The sequence below is a fragment of the Xiphias gladius genome, chromosome 23, assembly GCF_016859285.1.
Source record: "Xiphias gladius isolate SHS-SW01 ecotype Sanya breed wild chromosome 23, ASM1685928v1, whole genome shotgun sequence".
In the NCBI taxonomy this organism is placed as follows: domain Eukaryota; kingdom Metazoa; phylum Chordata; class Actinopteri; order Istiophoriformes; family Xiphiidae; genus Xiphias; species Xiphias gladius.
This window is the reverse complement of record NC_053422.1, coordinates 16,724,579-16,742,650: the sequence shown is the minus strand read 5'-3', so window position 1 is coordinate 16,742,650 and position 18,072 is coordinate 16,724,579. Positions and strand designations below refer to the sequence as shown.

The 18,072-nt window shown below is 39.3% G+C and overlaps 2 protein-coding genes across 5 annotated transcripts in view; both read right to left on the bottom strand.

Moving 5' to 3' along the window:
- Positions 1 to 373: 373 nt before the first annotated feature.
- Positions 374 to 11,673, bottom strand: csf1ra (colony stimulating factor 1 receptor, a). 3 transcript variants are annotated; one of them, XM_040120178.1, is made up of 22 exons: positions 11,524 to 11,673; positions 11,096 to 11,218; positions 9,089 to 9,376; positions 8,595 to 8,882; positions 8,349 to 8,485; positions 8,100 to 8,265; positions 7,782 to 7,983; positions 7,299 to 7,414; positions 7,011 to 7,122; positions 6,635 to 6,834; positions 6,237 to 6,328; positions 6,000 to 6,126; positions 5,647 to 5,751; positions 5,188 to 5,298; positions 4,882 to 5,044; positions 4,683 to 4,765; positions 4,451 to 4,554; positions 3,971 to 4,093; positions 3,759 to 3,870; positions 3,569 to 3,668; positions 2,344 to 2,455; positions 374 to 1,923 (listed from the first exon to the last, which is right to left on the bottom strand). In XM_040120178.1, exons 2-22 carry the CDS (start codon positions 11,145 to 11,147, stop codon positions 1,777 to 1,779), a joined length of 2,940 nt encoding a protein of 979 aa, XP_039976112.1. In that variant the 5' UTR covers positions 11,148 to 11,218; positions 11,524 to 11,673; the 3' UTR covers positions 374 to 1,776. The 3 variants fall into 3 exon arrangements, with proteins under 3 accessions (XP_039976112.1, XP_039976114.1, XP_039976115.1); XM_040120180.1 differs by having other exon boundaries at positions 9,089 to 9,373; XM_040120181.1 differs by lacking the exons at positions 11,096 to 11,218; positions 11,524 to 11,673 and having other exon boundaries at positions 375 to 1,923; positions 9,100 to 9,202.
- Positions 11,674 to 12,339: 666 nt separating this feature from the next.
- The window catches only part of pdgfrb (platelet-derived growth factor receptor, beta polypeptide), a 29,819-nt gene continuing 24,086 nt past the window's right edge, over positions 12,340 to 18,072 (bottom strand). For both annotated transcript variants that reach the window (XM_040119696.1, XM_040119697.1), the window contains exons 19-23: positions 17,632 to 17,743; positions 16,791 to 16,890; positions 16,583 to 16,688; positions 15,264 to 15,556; positions 12,340 to 14,147 (exon numbers count right to left, since the gene is read on the bottom strand). In XM_040119696.1, the coding sequence (XP_039975630.1) occupies positions 14,000 to 14,147; positions 15,264 to 15,556; positions 16,583 to 16,688; positions 16,791 to 16,890; positions 17,632 to 17,743 (759 nt within the window). In that variant the 3' untranslated portion in view covers positions 12,340 to 13,999. The remainder of the gene's footprint in view (positions 14,148 to 15,263; positions 15,557 to 16,582; positions 16,689 to 16,790; positions 16,891 to 17,631; positions 17,744 to 18,072) is intronic.

Below are 18,072 nucleotides of genomic sequence, written 5' to 3'. Positions count from 1 at the left end.
CAGTCAAACTCAGTAATATTGCTGAAAAGAGATTATTAAAGACTTCAGAAAGTACTTCAGAAAGTCTGGCACCTCATAAAGTCAAAACAAGGGTCTATGAGTGGTGAGCTAAACCAGACAAAGGAGGAGAAGCACTTAGACTTTCTGTAGCCTAAGCGATGGGTTGAATACTTCCCTACAAAGATTTCAGAATTGTGCAATGTTGACAGATACTGTAGGAAATGTTCCAGAAAAAATGCACATTGGACATTATCCAATTAAAAATAGGAAGTGAGGAGAGAAGAAAATCGAGGCCACACAGTTTCTATCAGCAAATTTGTGTAAGAAACAGAAAAATTTATGTTATAAATGTCTGACATATACAGTACATAATGTTCCAGTAGAATATAAACTTTACACTGGAGTCTGGAGTTTTAACGGTAAAGCTTTATTCAACATCTCTGCAGTTTTTCAGTGATTTAATTTGCAGCTTTTGCATTGATTTACTTATTTGCACAAAAAAACACACCTATATGAAACGCTAATGTACCACTATCTACTCTACCACACCTCAGCGAAAATAAAGATAATTCTTACATCATAAGATATATACATTACTAGAAATCTCGCGTGTTCCATTCAGATGCAAGCACATTTGAAATGCCTAAAGTTATACAAATTTGCAGTCTGTTTCTCTCTCATAGCTTATATGTTATTCTAAAATCTTCATACAGTTGGCAGTGTATGCTGACTGCTACATATAGATATTGGCGAAGCTATCCTTCCTCTTTACAGGAAATGAGAAGATTAAGTTGTGCCACGCAAAAACAAACAAAAAAAAACTTTCACATTGTCAGACATGAAACGTTGTTCATCTGATCCATCACGGATCCACACATTTCCCTGCTCAGTGCAGTTGTATTCCCTGCTACTAAATCTCACTGAACACTGGTTAATTTATTAGATTGAAGTGGAACAATCACATGTTGCCCACAACTGACAGCTACTGTAAGTGAGTCACAAGAAATAAAGCTATGACCAAAGCACAGAGAAGAAAACAACATGGTCATTCTTTGCCTTCTGCATGGTCGATTTAGCATGTTTAAACTAGGGAAAAACACTTACACTGTTTATATGTGCAGTTAAAGTGATCAAAGAATAAAACCTAGCTTGTCTGCACCACATAAAGATGGGTAGCTCAGCTCTCACAGTTTAGGATCCAGTGTTTGTGACTTTTGGGGTTGCTTCCTCTGAGAAACCATACATGCAATAAAATGATGAAAAGGAAGTGAACTTGCTGACAAAAGTGACTGAAATCTCCACAAAAACAACATATTCACTCTCAAGGGGCAGTAATAAAAAAATAGTAACAAACAGTGTACAAGATATAATTAAGATCACTCAGAAGAAGGGACAAACAGGTTTTGTCTCCTTTGGATAAACTGTAACAGATTATACCTCAAATACATAACAGAAGGAGTGATAAACAGTCAGTTTAGCATAAGGTACAGCTTTGGATGTTTGTGTGGTTTGTCGACATGTTTCCTCCTTCCATGTCTGCAGTCGGTGTGAGACGTGGCAATTTCTAGTCATGGTCTGCTAAGAAGCAAGTCACATGTCTGCTGCTTGTCTGTCTGGCAAGCAGTCATAAAAACAGCAAAAAATAGCTGTAAAGGCGACTCTCTGCAATTGTCCAGCGGCTGGAACAAGCTGTGGTCCACTGGCCACATGCTAAAGCTTATCCCACTTTCCTGATGCTTGCCGGTAGGTTTAATGATTGATCGATGGTTAAAGCTTTCAACAAAACTGGTAGTTGTTGGTCTTCATCAGAGGCTGCTCCTCTTCCTCGTGGTCACAAGACTGGTCACAGGGGCCGTCACAGCACTTGTGCTCATCACACATGTCACCCTCTGTGACCTGTTGCTGCACATTCTGGTAGATTAGCTGTGGAGAGGCATCATTAGGATGGTGAGACTGGATACAAAGAAGCCAAATATCAGCTTCATCCAAATATTAGGGTGTTATAAGTGGATGAAGTCTGGCATTCAAACAACATGTGTAACTAAAATATTATTATCAGTCCTTTGTTTAATATGTGGCAGAGAAAGTTTCTTTGGCAGAAGTAGTACCAGTTAAAAAAGTATCTTTTTTTGGGAACTACACCCAAACAAGATTTTATCACAAAAATCCAATTCATTTAATTGGTTTGACAGCACCACTAACTCTGTTGTCTCTTTTCGGTAATTAAATGAAAAAAATGGGTGTCCTGGGAACATCTCGGCTGGAGCATCACATGTTTTGTTCCTTGTATAATTCTGGTGAAGCCAGACCGGAATCATCAAAACCTGCTTCACACTAATTCACCTGTTCCTGCTCAGACTGGTTCCCAAGTAGTCTCTCTATCATCTGACTGATCTTGCTGAAGGTTGGACGCTCTGTGGGCTCCAGAATCCAGCACATCTTCATGATCATGTAGCTGAAAGCAAAAGCAAAACCATACTTAGAAGATGAATTTCTTTCAGACAAATTCACCAGACAAAACATTAAATGATGCCGTATGTTTTCAGGGTTTTTCCAGCAAACTGCTCAACTTGGTGGCAAGATCGAGAAATTGTCTACAGCCAAATCAGACAGATAAAGGAAGGCTTATGTAGGTGGTGACGCAGTTTGATAAGAGAGACTCGTTCATAAGAACCCCTGCCCCTCCAGTCTCATTTTGCTGCCGTGAAATAGCAGTTACATGGCTCCTTAGCTTTGAGATCATGTGGCTAACAGGCAGAACTGAGGCCTGACTGACTCACAGAAGAACAACAGATGATTAGGCCCTGACTCAGATTCAGTCGTCTCTGTTTCCACAGCACAGTTATTATGGGTGGTGTGACACCCACGCCAAATCAACACACACAGATGTGAGGGCCCTCTGAGATAATGGGAAAAACGCTCTCTTTATTTTCTAATTTTGGCGGATTGTAAATTTCATAGTTTAGGCTTGTTTGAGTTTTGGGTTAGGAGATAATCCAAAAGTAATTTAGAATCAGGAATAATGGAAGTTCTTCACAAGTTTACCTCGTGTCACTTATTTCAGATGTTAAATAGGGTGACAGACCGGGAAAGAAAAAAAGATCTTTGTTCAGTTTTGATGAGCATTTAGGAAGCATGCTGTTTGAACTGTCTGATGATGCAGTCAACTTAGGTCAGCTATTTTTTTTAACAAATCAGTCTTTGTTGGTGCTTACAGCAACTTAATGTTGTGTACTAGTTAATAGTTATTGCATGTTAGCAGCAGGTCCCACCATTTAGCAAGCATAACAGCAGAATTACTACTATTTTTGCTCTCAGTCTGATAGGTTGAGTGCTAACATTTTAATAGCTGATAAAAGACAACTATTACTACTGATGCAATTATAAGAACCCGTTTGATAGTCACTTCATACTCTTGTAAAGTTCAACTGATAATCAGGTGAAACGAAATAGAGTATTAACACTGACTGGACAAAATGTAGTGTTAACAAAAAGGATCTGGGCAAAAAGCAGCAGTGATCCATCCTTGTATGAACCTGGCTTCATGTGCCTGAAGTGCCGAGCTTACATTTCAGGTGGGGCAAAGTCCGGTTGGGACATCTGGTAGCCGCGCTTCACCATCTTGTAGAACCTGGAATCCACAGCCATGCTGGGGTAGGGGCTCTTACCTAATAGAAAATAAGTTGCTGTAATTTTAACAAAGGATTTTAATGAAGCAAATGTGAGTAAATGTAGGGGACATATGCACGTGTTCTGACCTAAAGAGAAGATCTCCCACAGGAGGATGCCATAGGACCAGACATCACTCTGGACGGTGTACACACAGTCGAAAATACTCTCTGGAGCCATCCATTTAACTGGCAGACGTGCCTTCACACACAATGTCAAAAATTGGGGGAAAAAAAGTGTTTTTTTAACTAGACTCATCTCATATAAGTAAAAATGGGCTCTCATGTACTTAAGTGCTTACATTGCCCTTCACCACATAGTTGGAGTCATTCATGATATCACGTGCCAGGCCAAAGTCACAAATCTTGGCCTCTCTGCGGTTGGTCAAGAGGACATTTCTAGCAGCCACATCTCTGTGAATACACTGCAAACACACAGACACACACACAGTTTGTCTTTGGTTCTACGGAGATCAGTAGATGGAGTAATGTAGCATAAGGAACTATGATCAAATAAATTGTCAAACTAGATGATGAGTAAATATGAACAATGTCATCCAACGTATCCCCCTCACAAATTATTTCACACACTTCATTTATCATATTCTATAAAAAGCAACAATTTCGTATTCAAATTTTTTTTCTTTTTTTTGAAAACTAGTGGTGATTCTGGTTATCTGGGTAACAGCTGCTTTCTAGGGAAAATACAGCAGCTGCTGCCATAACATGTTTTAGTTCATATGCTTGCACATTTAAATCCTTTCAATGGCAAAATCACTCACATTCTTGGCAGCCAAAAAGTCAAGGCCCTGAGCCACTTGAAAGGAAAACCTCAGCAAGTCATCAATGTCCAGCGGCCAGTCACCAGTCTCCTCACACACAGAGTCTAAGCAAGAATCAGACAGATATAATGTTAGTAACACAGAGGGTCAGGAAGTGAAGACATTTCATCAGCATGCTGCTGCATAATGAATTTTTGTGAATTAGATGAGATTTGGTCGGAAAGCATTCTACCTTGAGATGATTCGATATTTGGCAGCTGGCTGGACCTCATCTCCATGTAACTGCTCGATGATGCACTGGAGATCCCACTGTCACTATTGGATGGAAAAAAACACAAAGGAAGAGACACAGAATGGGACGTCAACAGAAACAGATAACAAAGACTTTCACTAATCCTCCATCATTAGACTGCACGTCTTTGGAGATATACCTTCTAATGAACTGTTTCTGGTCGTGGATGTTCTTGTAGTCATTTGAGCTCTCCGTGAAGTCAGGAATGTTCATAACAAAGTTCACAAATGTCTCTGCCTTCTGGCGGAGGAAGTTCAGGAGGTCACCCAGGCTGCAGTATTCTGTGATCACAAGCACTGGTCCTGATGAGGAAACACACCATGTTATGACACTTTTAACAAAGATTTTTTCCTTAACTGGCTGACGGAGAACTTTAAAAACATGTTTTTACAATATTCTAATTCTAACAAACATGATGCAGAACAAATACAGGATGCTGTCTGACCTCCATAGGTGCAGGCTCCCAGTAGATTGACAATGTTCTTGTGGTTACCCAGGTGGCTCAGGATCTTCAGTTCAGACATCAGAGCCTCCCTCTCATCTGAATGGGCACTGGCTACATAAGCACCATACAGATTGTCATCCTATTGTCATATTATTAATTGTCATCATGTAAAACAAATGTTCTAGGATTTCATTATTTCATTATTCATTACGATCGAACACCAGTCCCCCTTAACACATCCATCGATTAAACTCTGAATTGACTTGAGTTCTGTATAATCACAAACAATAACTGTTGTTGTTTTTTCTGAAATTTCATTGCATTTTGACCCTCTGGACCACCGTACAGATCAGACGTATTTTTCACGTTATATGGAACATTTTCACATTGCCAATCACTCTGACTTCTCATATAAAGAAAGATCTCTCTGTTAAATCAGCGGTCTGAACATTGCCTCACCTTTTAACATTTTCACAGCCACACGCATCACATTGTCTTCCTTTCCCAGGCCATAGGCTGTGGCCTCAACGACCTTTCCAAAAGCTCCGGCACCCAGTATCTTCCCTAGTCAGCGAGAAAATATGCATTAGTGCATTATGAGTCAAAACCGGCTTATGTGCAGTCAAATTTCATATCCCATATTTTTTTGTTATCAGTTTACCATTATGTTTATATGTAATATTGTATTTATACCTAATCATCAAAAACATTAATTAATAATTAATATTTATAATTCACTGAATAATGGTAAATGATCCAAAATGTGAGCATTTAAATGCATTTGAGGTAGTTTGAGATAAAATGCTGCAAACCTAGCTTCAGCTTGTCTCTTGGGAACTCCCACTTCTCACTGTAAGGCAGCTGAGTGGGGTCAATGAAGGTGTAGTTGTTTCCATTTCTTGCCTCAATGATCTTCCAACGGATCTCATATCTGGGTTTCTGAAAACAAAAGTAGGAGAGAATGGCACTAAATCAAAGCAACAAAAACCATGCTTAGACTACATACGTTGTTAGACTGACATATGTTAAAGTATTTAAGTATCTCTTACCTGCTTATATTTGTATAACAGAAAAACCAGTAGCACAAGGAGGATGGCCAGAATTCCTGCTGCTCCAATCAGAGTGGAAGTGAAGAGCTTATCTGTCCAATCAGAGAAAGATCAATATTAATACATATGTACTGACAGTGTCATACAAGCTGATTTTCTCTTATCTGTCTATAAATACACTATTTGGATTGATGTAGTTTTTTTAATAGCTAAATTTAGAGTAGATTTATACAGTTTCATAATATGTTATGATACAAAGAAAGGGACCCGCTGATCATGAGAACACAATTTTACAAACTAGACATTTGAGCCCCATCCATGTGACTGCCTGATAACAAACTGAGAAGTACAGTGACTGTGATCAAATCTTTGAAATGAACATATGATCAAATGCTCACCAGAAACCTCCATTGCGAAAGTGTCGCTGCTGATGCCAACAAGGTTGAAGGCCACACACTCCACCGTCATCCTCTGACTGGACGGCCCCACGGTGAGGACGCTCTCCACCTCCACGGCCCCGTACTCCTCCCTCTGGACCTCCACTGTAGGAGCCTGGAGGGGGATCGCCATTTGCAGCCCTGTGGTGTTTTCATTGCACCTGCCTCATTGCAACACATATACGGTTAGACAAATCCAACCCAAATATCACAGGAGTATTTAAAATAAAACCTTGCATCCTTGCTTACTGTTATTGGTGAAAGTATCTGCTAAATGGTTTCAGTGTACAGTCTAATATACCAAACTTATAACATTTTTCTGTGCAGTGATACTTACGTAGACCGTATCCCAAAACACTGGTACCAGATGATTCTGGGAGCAGGATAGCCAAATGAAGTGCAAGTGAGTGTGGTTACATTTTCCCATCTCACCACAGCAACAGGTCTTTCTGCCAGTGAAGAAAAATGAGGGAAAAGTTAATGTTCATCTTTGCGAAATTTTCCAGAATGATCTAACAAATTATTCAGCCTCAGGATCTACAAAGAAACAGTTACAATGTCTAATTATGCCACAACACCATGTATGTTTTCACTGCTTTGGTTTGTGTTTAATCACATCACTTACGGTACATTTGGACTTGGAACGTGATAGATGCATTAGCCAAGTCACTCTTTGCATAAAAGGTGTACTGGCCCTGCTCCTGTGCGTTCATTCGCTTCAGCTGCAGAGTTGCATGGTATCTAGAAAAAAACCAAAGGATCTTTAAACTGAGAAAAAGAGGAATGTCTGCGGAATCAGAAGTGACTAATTCTACAGTTTGATATCAGACATTTCCCATTTATCATTGCTGAGTACGTCAATAGACTAAAACAAGAACACAATTCTTTCCTCTAGCAACAGTTTCATGACCTGAGGAAATATTATGACCTCGGCGTTCCCTGTCAAATTCACCCAAAATACACAGACAGCATTTTTCCACAGTAACTTCCCCTTCCTGTAGTACACCCAATTTTTTTTTTTAATTTAAACTGTGTTATAAGCATGTAAGAGAACAGCTTTCACATGACTTTTGTTTGGACTACACAAGCTCGGGCCTTGGTGTTGTACCTGTTGTTGTATCGAATGAACTTGTGCTCCTGTGTGGACGTGTTGGGAGATGTTGGTGTGTTCCATCTGTGCTCTGTAATGTGAGGGTAGGCTTCGATGAGCACACTGAGCTCCAGGTCTTCTCCCTCATTCACCTCGACTGAAAGACCGTGGTGGGCAAGTTTAGGGGACAGCTGGGGCAACAGCCTGATGTAGGGCTTGTCTGTCCAGAAGAACCGAGAGACATTCTTTCAGTTTGTTGTCATTTATCAGTGGTTAATAGATGCTCCAAGCTTCTCAGTATCCGTCACGGCAAGTATGCTTGTTTCAGTGGCTTACCAACAACCAGCAGGTATGTTGTTGAACTGTTCACTCCTGCTTCATTAGTACCAATGCATGAAATGTTTCCTGTGTCTGCAAGGTCCACAGCAGAGATGGTCATTATGCTCTGTACATCCAGGCGATTTTCTCCACTGGAGCGAACCTTCTCCTCAATGGTTGGTTTCTGAGGACAAAAAGAAAAAAAATAAAAGTTAAAATCATGATTAAAGCCACACTTAAGAAATGCCATAAATGCCTTATACTGACCGACTTGGTGGTGTATTTCCAGGTGACATTGTAGTTGAAGTTAGGGTTATGTGTGGTGCAGCGAATCTTGAGTTCTTCTCCAACGATGCGCACATATTCATCTGTCTCCAAGAAGACATATGGAGGGAACCGAAGCTCTGGAGCAAGAGGAAATCTTAAATGAGTGTCAAACTGGATGCGTATATCCCTACAGATAACTCTACAACAGTTTTGGTTAATTGTTCCTAACAGGCAAATAGGTCTCACTCTGAATGATGTTGATGGAAAAGGCCTTGGAGGTCCTCTCCACTCCATTGACCCTGGCTGTGCAGACATAGTCAGCGTTGAAGCTGGGGTGGAGGCTGTGGATGAGTATACCACGGTGTCGGTCAACTGTGAAGTTCATGCCTGGTGGGACAGTGGTGCCATTGTCCATGCGGAGGCCCAGGTCTGTGGCTGCTGGGTCAGTCAGCAGGCAGGGCAGCAGATAGTCCTCACCCTCTTTTTTCACCACCCTCAGGGAGGTGCTGCTGGTCCAGAACGCACGATTTGGATCTAAAGGAAAGAGATGTGGAGAATTTATTTGATCATACAACGATGGAATAATGTAAAATTTACTCTAAGGAAATCTGATAACCAATCACAGAAAGGTATAACCAGTGTGGACAATAATCCACCCAAGCACTTACAACTCAACATTAGGAAACTTGTCCTACTGTTCTGTGCCCAGAACAGTAGGACTCTCATTTATCTTAGCTCACCTTTTACGTACACATGCACTGAGGAGGTCAAGTCACGATGCTGAGACCCAGAAATGTAAAAACACTTGTACGTTCCAGTGAATTCTGCAGTGGGACTCTCCACCTTTATGGTGCGGATGTTCCCATTGCCCTTGGACACATAGCGTCTGTGTTTGACTAGCCTGGTTTGCCAGTTTACATGCCCGTCACCCTCACACCTCAGATCCAGAGGGGTCCCAGGTTTAACCACCACCTCAGAACTTCCCACCACCTTAGAGTTGAACTTGATCACCGGACGCCTCCATTCTGCTTTGGAGGGATGAAAATATGAATTAAGGAATGTATTTATTGACTGTTTAGGCAACGAAGACACATAGAAAGAACAGTGTGAGAAAGAATCCATCAAAATAGACTATGTTGCTTAAGTTCTCAGACAGTATTTTTGCTCTATTTTGTGGTTACTCCAGGGTGATTTTCAAGCTTTTGTTTTTGTTTTGGTCATTGTCAGACAATTGAGAACTCAGATGTCTCGACTGCTTCAGGATTCAGAATTATTTTGGAAGTCATCTCGTGAATTCAGGAAACAGATTGAAGACTCTGACCAGAATAACATCCCTCGACCCTTCTCACTTCTGCTTTTCACAATGTTTCTATCGCAACACTGGCAGTATAAAAACTGAAGATATGGAAAGCTTCAAATCTGTTACTGTTGAGGTTTAACTTATGCATGCATATTCAACACCACATTCAAGAAGTTTAAAGATAGTAAATTGAGTCAAATTTTTCAGGCATCTTTAAGGGGGAAATTGCTAAAAAAAAAAAAAAAAAAAAAAAAAAACACGGCCACAACCCTCAGGGAATAATAAACAAGTTTTGAGAAGAAGAACAGGGATGTCTTTGATGGCTTTGGTGAGGATTTGGAAGTTTGTAGAAACTCAGCTGGACAATTCATTGCATGTAGGGGTTGGAACTGTTTTTTGAAAATTGTTGACACTGGAGAGACTGAGAGTACCTTTCCTCTTTATCTGCATTTTTCTCTCATACAGTATTGAAACTACCCTTTCATTAAGGGTTATAAAAGTTTCCATTTCAATGGTTGTAAAGTGTCTTTTGGAGCTTGAAGCAGAACTGAGATTCCACATTCAGCATTTTTTTTATACACCACAATATGCACGATAATATAGAGAGACTAGGAACAAGATGTAGTTTGAAACCAATCTGCACTTGATTTTTTCTGAACATCCTGACTGTCAAAGTAAACAGTTGCCTTTCACCCAAAGTCCCTCTCCGATCATCTAAATGAACTCTTCACCCAACCTCAAAATGGTCCCAATTACACCTCACACAGTGATCCACCAGAAAGCAAAGCTAATTCATTAAGCCATAATTGAACCAAACAACAGATCCTTTTAAGTGCTCACATACAAAGACATAAATTGCAATTCAGTGTTTAGAGCCAAAAAAAAGGGTAGGAAAGAAAGAAAGTCTCACAACAATGACCCCCCCAAAAAAACTCATGATGCTGAAGACAATTGTTCTGCTCATTTGACCCAGTAGTGTCAGATCTCAGATGGAACATTGTTTCTCAGCTCCTCCGCACTGACCACAAGTTTATCCCATGAAATGTAATATCAGAAAATCATGAAAGCATAATACACGAGAAGTCATGTTTGAGAAGATATCTTTAGAGTATTATATACATAATTGGTTAGTTGCGGTGCAGATGAATATGTCATATAGAAAACATATCTCATTGCAATTGGATTTAATTTGATATTTGTTTTAATCCAACATTGACCAAACCATTTTCAAACTTTTTTACATATTTAACCCTACACATTGTGAGATTTTGCATCTTTCAAATCATTATGACAATAATTTAAGAATCACTTTTTCATGCTTTGCCTTTTTTAGAGTGTTTGTCTCTCTCCTCCATTGTTTTACTTTATTTCAGATTGTGGATTACTCATTGAAAAAAAAAACAACTAGAGTGAAAAGACAAATCACTGCAGCACAGTCAGTGTTTACCTGAAGCAGATGAGGCCACAATCCCCAGCAGCAGCGTGAGGTAGGACTGCATCCTGGATCAACTCCAAACTTGCAGGTTGAAGGTTGATATTTATGTGAGCTGTAAAACGCTCTTCTTTTGATCTGTGGTGTTGGGAAGTGAGAACACCACCTCAGAAGTTGTGCTATCACTCATCCCCCTAATTTACTCTTTTCTGACTGGGCAGAGCAGCATTGCCCATAAAGGTGAACCTATGTTGAACCACAGTCTACTGCAATGTTTATTCTTTTTGTGTACATTAAAATAAGGAAACAGACTAATGTCTGAAATACTTTGAGAATGCATCTCATGGTTACAATTAGGGAATTAAAGCGTCTCTGCATCTCAAAACGCAGCTGAATTGTCATGCATTATTGAAACATCACTTATTTATTCCAAATGTACTAACCTGCAGATGTCTTCAGCTTAACAGACAGGTATAATAACTTCCCTGGGTTTGATGTTTCCAGCATCCAGAGCTGACACAAGAGTGCCTTCTTCCCCTGTCTGTTTGTCTCTGCCTTCTTCTCCCTTCTGCTTGTTTACACTCTCTTCACCACAGAAGTCACACAGCAAACAAGAAATCTTCTTTCACACAGCAAGTGGTGGAGGGTGGAGGGAACTCTGTGTGTGCGTGCGTGCGTGTGTGTGTGTGTGTGTGTGTGTGTGTGTGTATGTGTGTGTGTGTGTGTGTGTGTGTGTGTGTGTGTGTGTGTGTGTGTGGGTGGGTGGGTGGGGGGCGGGGGTGGGTGGGATCAGCATATCACGGTCAACTAATTAATGAGCTTGTGCCAATTTGCCACAGAGGGGCACAATTCTCCCGAGACAGTTGTGGAGGTGAAACCAATTGCTTCCATCACTGCTGAACCATGGCTTTTCTAGACAGGGAAGCATGGACTCGTGGGAGAGGGAAGGACAGTCAGAGGGCTCTTAGAAACCTGACCCAGGGAAAGGCACTGAGAGATATGAGAGTGTAGAATTGTGGTAGAATGAGAAAAGTCCTGATGGACGTATGGTAGATAGAATCTGCTCTGAGTAAAACTTCACATCATGAAAGAAACGTCTTCTAAGTAAGTTGTAGGAAGATTTAAAAAAATAAATAAAAATTAAAAAGATTCAGCTACAAATCTGTGAATGTGTAGGACAGTAATCTGGCTTTATATTTTTAAGACCAACAAGAACGATTTTCTACCAGTATTAGTAATTTTAGTCGTTTAGTTTTATTATTTTTGAACAGTTTAAACAGTGGGGGAAAGAAATGCTGTAGACAGAGCAGGGAAGCCAGATGAGAGCCACTGATTCATAAAAGATTCACACTTCCAATTATACAATGATAATACACATTTATTGTCACATTTACAACATATAAAATGACACATATAAAAATACATTTGTAAACGTTAAGAAGAGCTTTGGTACCATAGCTTGTGATACAGTGATTTTGTGCATTTTAAACTGTGTAACAAGTTCTAAAGGAAATAATAGAGTGTTGTTTTAAATTGTGGATTATGTAATGAAAGTAGACATTGTGTAAGTGAATGTTAAACAATGCAACAGAGGACTAAAAGTATAATTTCTATGTGTACACATAGGGTTATCTAGGTTCCTTGAGTACAGAAGCAAAAATAGCTGCAGGACACAAATCTCTCAGACAGACAATGCAAAGGCATTCATGTGTGCCATCTTGTATTAAGGCAGTGATTCGCTGTATTTGTTATTTTCACTTGAGAGAGTCACCTGTCATCACAGAAACCACATATTTAAGTCAAAAATATTTAAGTCAAAAATATTTAAGTCAAAAATCAAAGTTCTTACTGATTCTAAGTTGTATCTTTCTATCTTTAACATAGTGTAAATTTACCTTTCTTTACAATGAATATCCACATTTTCCTAAGTAAAGTGCAAATCTGGCACAGAACTATGAGTAAAGCCTACACAAAACAAATAATCAAAATTCAAGACCTTATTCAAAATTCACAAATGACATGTACATTTCATATAATCCTGAAAATCTCATGTAGCTCCCCCCTCCCAAAAAAGAGAGAGAACTGGAAAATGCTGACTCTATGGCATGTAAAACTTAAAAAAAAAGAAGCAAATTTCATAATAAAACAGTGCATGTAGATTCTGTCTGCATTCATGGTGAGGGAATAACATTTTACAAAAATATTATACTACAGTGAATGCAGCCGTTGGCCGTACTAAGGAAAAAATACAACGTACAGTTTAATTCAGTTACCCACATTCAATGTCTGATGGTGGCTGAGGACCTAAAGTAATGTTAATGATTTCCATTAATATTGGAACTGTTCTTGTCTGGAGTATTTTGTTTTTATGTGTGTACATTTATTATTACTATTATTACAACTGGTAAAACAAAAAAATAATCTGCTTTTCAAAAATCTACACTGGTTGTGGAAGGGGGAGGCATATAATAATAAGAGCCAAAAAGGGGACAGATGGCTAAATGTGTCTAAATAATATAGGACACATTTCATAAGGCCTCATAAGTATCTGGCTAAAATAGAGAATAGAGTAAACTCATCTGTACCTACTGTAAATTGATTCTATAGGAGTGTGAGGCGAGTACCGTATTTATATTGTGGCAAGGTTCCAATGAATGACTGCTTGATAACATCATGCTCATTATTGGTAACCATTTTGTAGTTCCCAGAGGTACTAAGTGTGAAACAAAAACTCAAAGAAGGGCAAAACTTTTAGAGTGCTTAGTGGAAATACAAAGGTTGCCTTCTCGGTCTCCATTTTGCTACATTCTAGTTTAGTCACATTCCCTTTTTCAGGCTTGTTAAAAGAAAGAAAACAATTTTAAAAATGTAAAAATCCCCCGAAAAGGGCTCTGTTTTTTCAGGGTTTTATACATGTTGCTACAGGAAGCTGTCTTCTACCTCGGGGGTCCCGGAGGAGCCCAGCAGAGCATCTCTCTCACTGGTCTCCTCCAGCCTGTCCTCCTCTGGAAGAGTTTCAGCCGTGTCCTGAGACATGGAGTCGGTCTCCTCCTCCAGAGCCAGAGAGCTGAGAGCAGAAAAAACACAGCACAATTTCACACTTTGTACTCGGTCGCGTATGACTCACAGATTAGTACACCGTGGTCAGTATCTATTAATGTCTCCTAATGGTTTTGATCTTGGAATTTTCCCTCATTTTTTTCATCTTCCCTTCAGCAACCACAAGTTATATTTTTGACTCAATAGTGATTCTACCACCTGCTTTGATTACATTTAAAGAAATGATGCATATTTTGCTTTGAATGCTTAGTTCTTCAGTATTTTAAAGAGTATTTTCAAGTACAAGTCCTTGTGTGAATTAATGTTAAGTACTTGAGTAAACCTTTTTTTTTCTTAGTAATCAGTAATACAAGAGGCAGTACTTCTCAGTTCTTTGGGATGTTAGGCACCATCTGCCTAACATCCTAAATAAAGTTGTGAGAAAATAGTGAAAATACCCATCACAATTGCTGTAATAATTTTCTGTGCATCTACTTCATCAATTAATTGATAAATTATTTCAGCTTTAGCCAAAACTACACATTTTTTAAAGAAAATTGAAAGGATGTTAATTGAAAAATCATGTTATGTGGTGAATATTTCTTGTCTTGATTTTAAGATTATTCTGCATGCTGAATCGGAATCTTCATGGACATCAGTCAGTTTCCTGGACCAACAGTTGTTCTCTCTGTTTTCTCACATGAGAAGGCCAAAGACCTCAAAGCCAACCCACAATGTTAAAGGTACAATCTGTGATCAAAATGTAAGCAGAAGATTCCACCAGTGCCAAAATTCAAAACGTAGGACTGGAACCTGCTATCACTCTCAAAGTGAATGATGGCTCTTACAACTCAGAAAACAGAAATAAATCCAAGTTAATGTGAATATACCTTGATTTGGTATGGTCAAAAATGTATTTGGTCTTTAAAGCCCGCTTTTCTTGGCTGTGTATTTATATCTGTGCAATAAAAACATTTCTCCATGTCTGCCTTCATAGTACAGCTATTGTGTCAGCTCAACATCTGGATGAGTGGGTGTGTGGTGGAAAAAAAAGAACTGCTCTTGTTAAGCAAATACATCCTCATCTTTCTTGCGGCCCCAGCATTTGGCACACATCTGCGGCATCTTTTCAGCAGCTCTGTACCTTGCAGGGCTTTCTGAAGGCACATCAGTGAAAACTTCCTCTGGCTTGGGGTCTGGAATGGGAATGATGTATTCGTTGTATGAAGTTATAACTTCCTGCCCATCTGCCTCTTGTCTGAAGTTTCCAGGGCTCGGGCTCTGGTTGTAGGGGTCCGGGGGAAAGGAGAGGGTGACGGGAGAGGGGGAGCCAAATGATGGGTTGGCGATCGGAAAGGGTGAGGAGAGTCTTGGTTTGGTGCGAGCAACTGCTGGGTGGTCACTCTTCATGAAGTTGTCGTTGACTTGGTTGTATCTCTGTTGTCAGGAGACAATAGTTTGATCATTTGAGGGATGTTGGGTCAGACTGGGGTTGCATAGTGCGGATATGACATGCCTGGCATCAAAAAGTGTAAAAGTTTATCCCACAGGTGTATACTTTAAGAATCTGTGAGGAATCTAACATGTGGCCAGTATCTATAGGTTGCCTTCTTCTGAACTACAGATATTGTGAAAGTTTTCTTCTGACCAGTACAAATCTGCACAGTTGGCCTTTTTCTTTCTTTCTTGCAGAGTTCAGACACAGAGCTCACTGCAATACTCTCATATTATTTAATGCAATATCATAACAAAGCAAAAAAGTTTTTTTTGTTCAACTAAATATATATTACTATCTTCAATCCTAATTTTAAAAGAGAATGTTGTGTAAAATCCCCTTATCTAAATTCCAAGATTTACATTTGTGTTTACCTTTACTGACTTTACTGTACTTTTTCAACTTGTACAGTATACCTCCTGCAGCTGGTCAAGGTGGAGTTATTGCCTTTATAGAGGAAATATTTATACTAGAGCAACCCTTTATGTACTGTTTGGAAGTGTAACACATAAAATTATTTGAAAATATATAAATATATTTTAGTTGATTCAATGTTTTTTATGTAAAATATAAACCTGCAGAGTGACTATTAACTATAACTATCAAATAAATTCAGTGTAGTTAAAAGTACAATATTCCATCCGGATTTTAGTGAAGTGCAAGTATAAACTACTACGTACTAAGTTACTTTCTATCACTAGTATCTACACAGTTTAGTAGTACTGAAGGGTCCTGATTGTATAAGTGTCTGAATGATTACTAGGCCTCGAATGAGCCACAAGGGGGCAGATAGGCTAAAAGTGAGCAAATGAATGGGTGACTTGGGAGATCTGGTGGATAACCTCACCCAAGTAAAGTAAAGTAACATTTGACGATATGTGGTGCAATGTTACACGACCAAGCTCACAGTTTAACATAAATAAGACAGCTCAATAGGCCTTGATACAGAGGAGGTATAAATAAAGTACCTTTTTATAGCTGTCTGTCAGCATATTTCCCACACTGTGCACCAGAAAGGAGAACTCAGGCCTCTTCTCAAACTTCTCATCCCAGCACTTCCTCATGATATCATAACTGCAACATATACAACATAAAATGAGTTTATCTCCTGTTTTATGTCAGGTAAGAAGAGTTATTGGAAAGGCCGCATTATGGCAAGATGACAGTGAGACTCACACTTCATCAGAGGCGTGGGCGGGTTTGGCCATTCTGTAGCCTCTCTTCAGAGCATTGTAGAATAACTCATTCATGGGCAAATCAGGGTAGGGGGTTCCTCCTGCAGAGAACATTTCAAATAATACAAAAGCTTACCTAGTAATCAGGAGTCATGCTCAGATTAGAACTCTAAACTAGATCTAAATCGAATCACATATGTTGTGCAATGTATTTGGTCTGACCCAGATCTGTAAGAGAGACGCATCTGAAAAGTTCAGTGAATATCAGACTGAAGCAGTGGAGCACAGAGGATCTTTGGTTGTCACTTACAGAGGCTGGATTGTTAGTTTGTTTTCCACCACTCAGGCTTACACTGCATTTACTATTAACTGTCTCCTTTGTTTTCATGGTAGTTTCAAAAAATTGTGGGAAAAGAGTTTTGAAAAAAAAGCTCACAATACCATGAGCAAGGAAATGCTGATTTAAAAGCTTGACTGTGCCTAATAAGATTTAGACCTCATATGAGTCTTCAAACTGAAGAACATGCCAACAAACTGGTATGTACTTGCAATCAGACATAGATGGAATTTGAAATTTGCTGTATCCTTGCTGTCATTTTAGGCACCTGGAAACATATATTTATTTTAACAATTTACAGTTTACCACAGGAGTCCAGGAGTGTTTGTGCGACCTTAAGAATTAACAAGCAGTCAAGCAGGTCACGCTCGATAAGTACCAATGTGACATGTATAAGCATTTAAAGAAGATGAATCCCTCTTTTGTGTCAACCAGCTCTCATTTTGATTTTAACTATTTGTTTGTTTATGTGTGTGAGTGTGAGTGAGTGTGTGTTTGGACTGACCCAATGTGAAAATCTCCCAAAGAAGAATGCCGTATGACCACACATCGCTGAGGGTGGTGTACAAATTATGGAAAATACTTTCTGGTGCCATCCACTTCAGGGGCAGGAAGGTCTAATAGAAAAAAAAAAACCTTCTTGTGAGGACATTAAGAGCCATTCGGAAACATTACAGAGAAAACAGGGTTAAAAGAGTCCAGATCCTTTTTGCTGTATGTTATTTACCTACAATTTATTTTTACGCTCATCTATGAAGTTCTTATAATGTACTTTGCCACATCAACACAGACAATACCAAGTATTTACTAGGCCTTACTCTATCTATCCATCTATCTATTTATCTATCTTAAGTGGTATGAAAAAGTTTGGGGTACCCCAAAATTTCTGTTACTGTGAATAGTTAAGTGAGTAAAAGATGACCTGATTTCCAAAAGGCATAAAGTT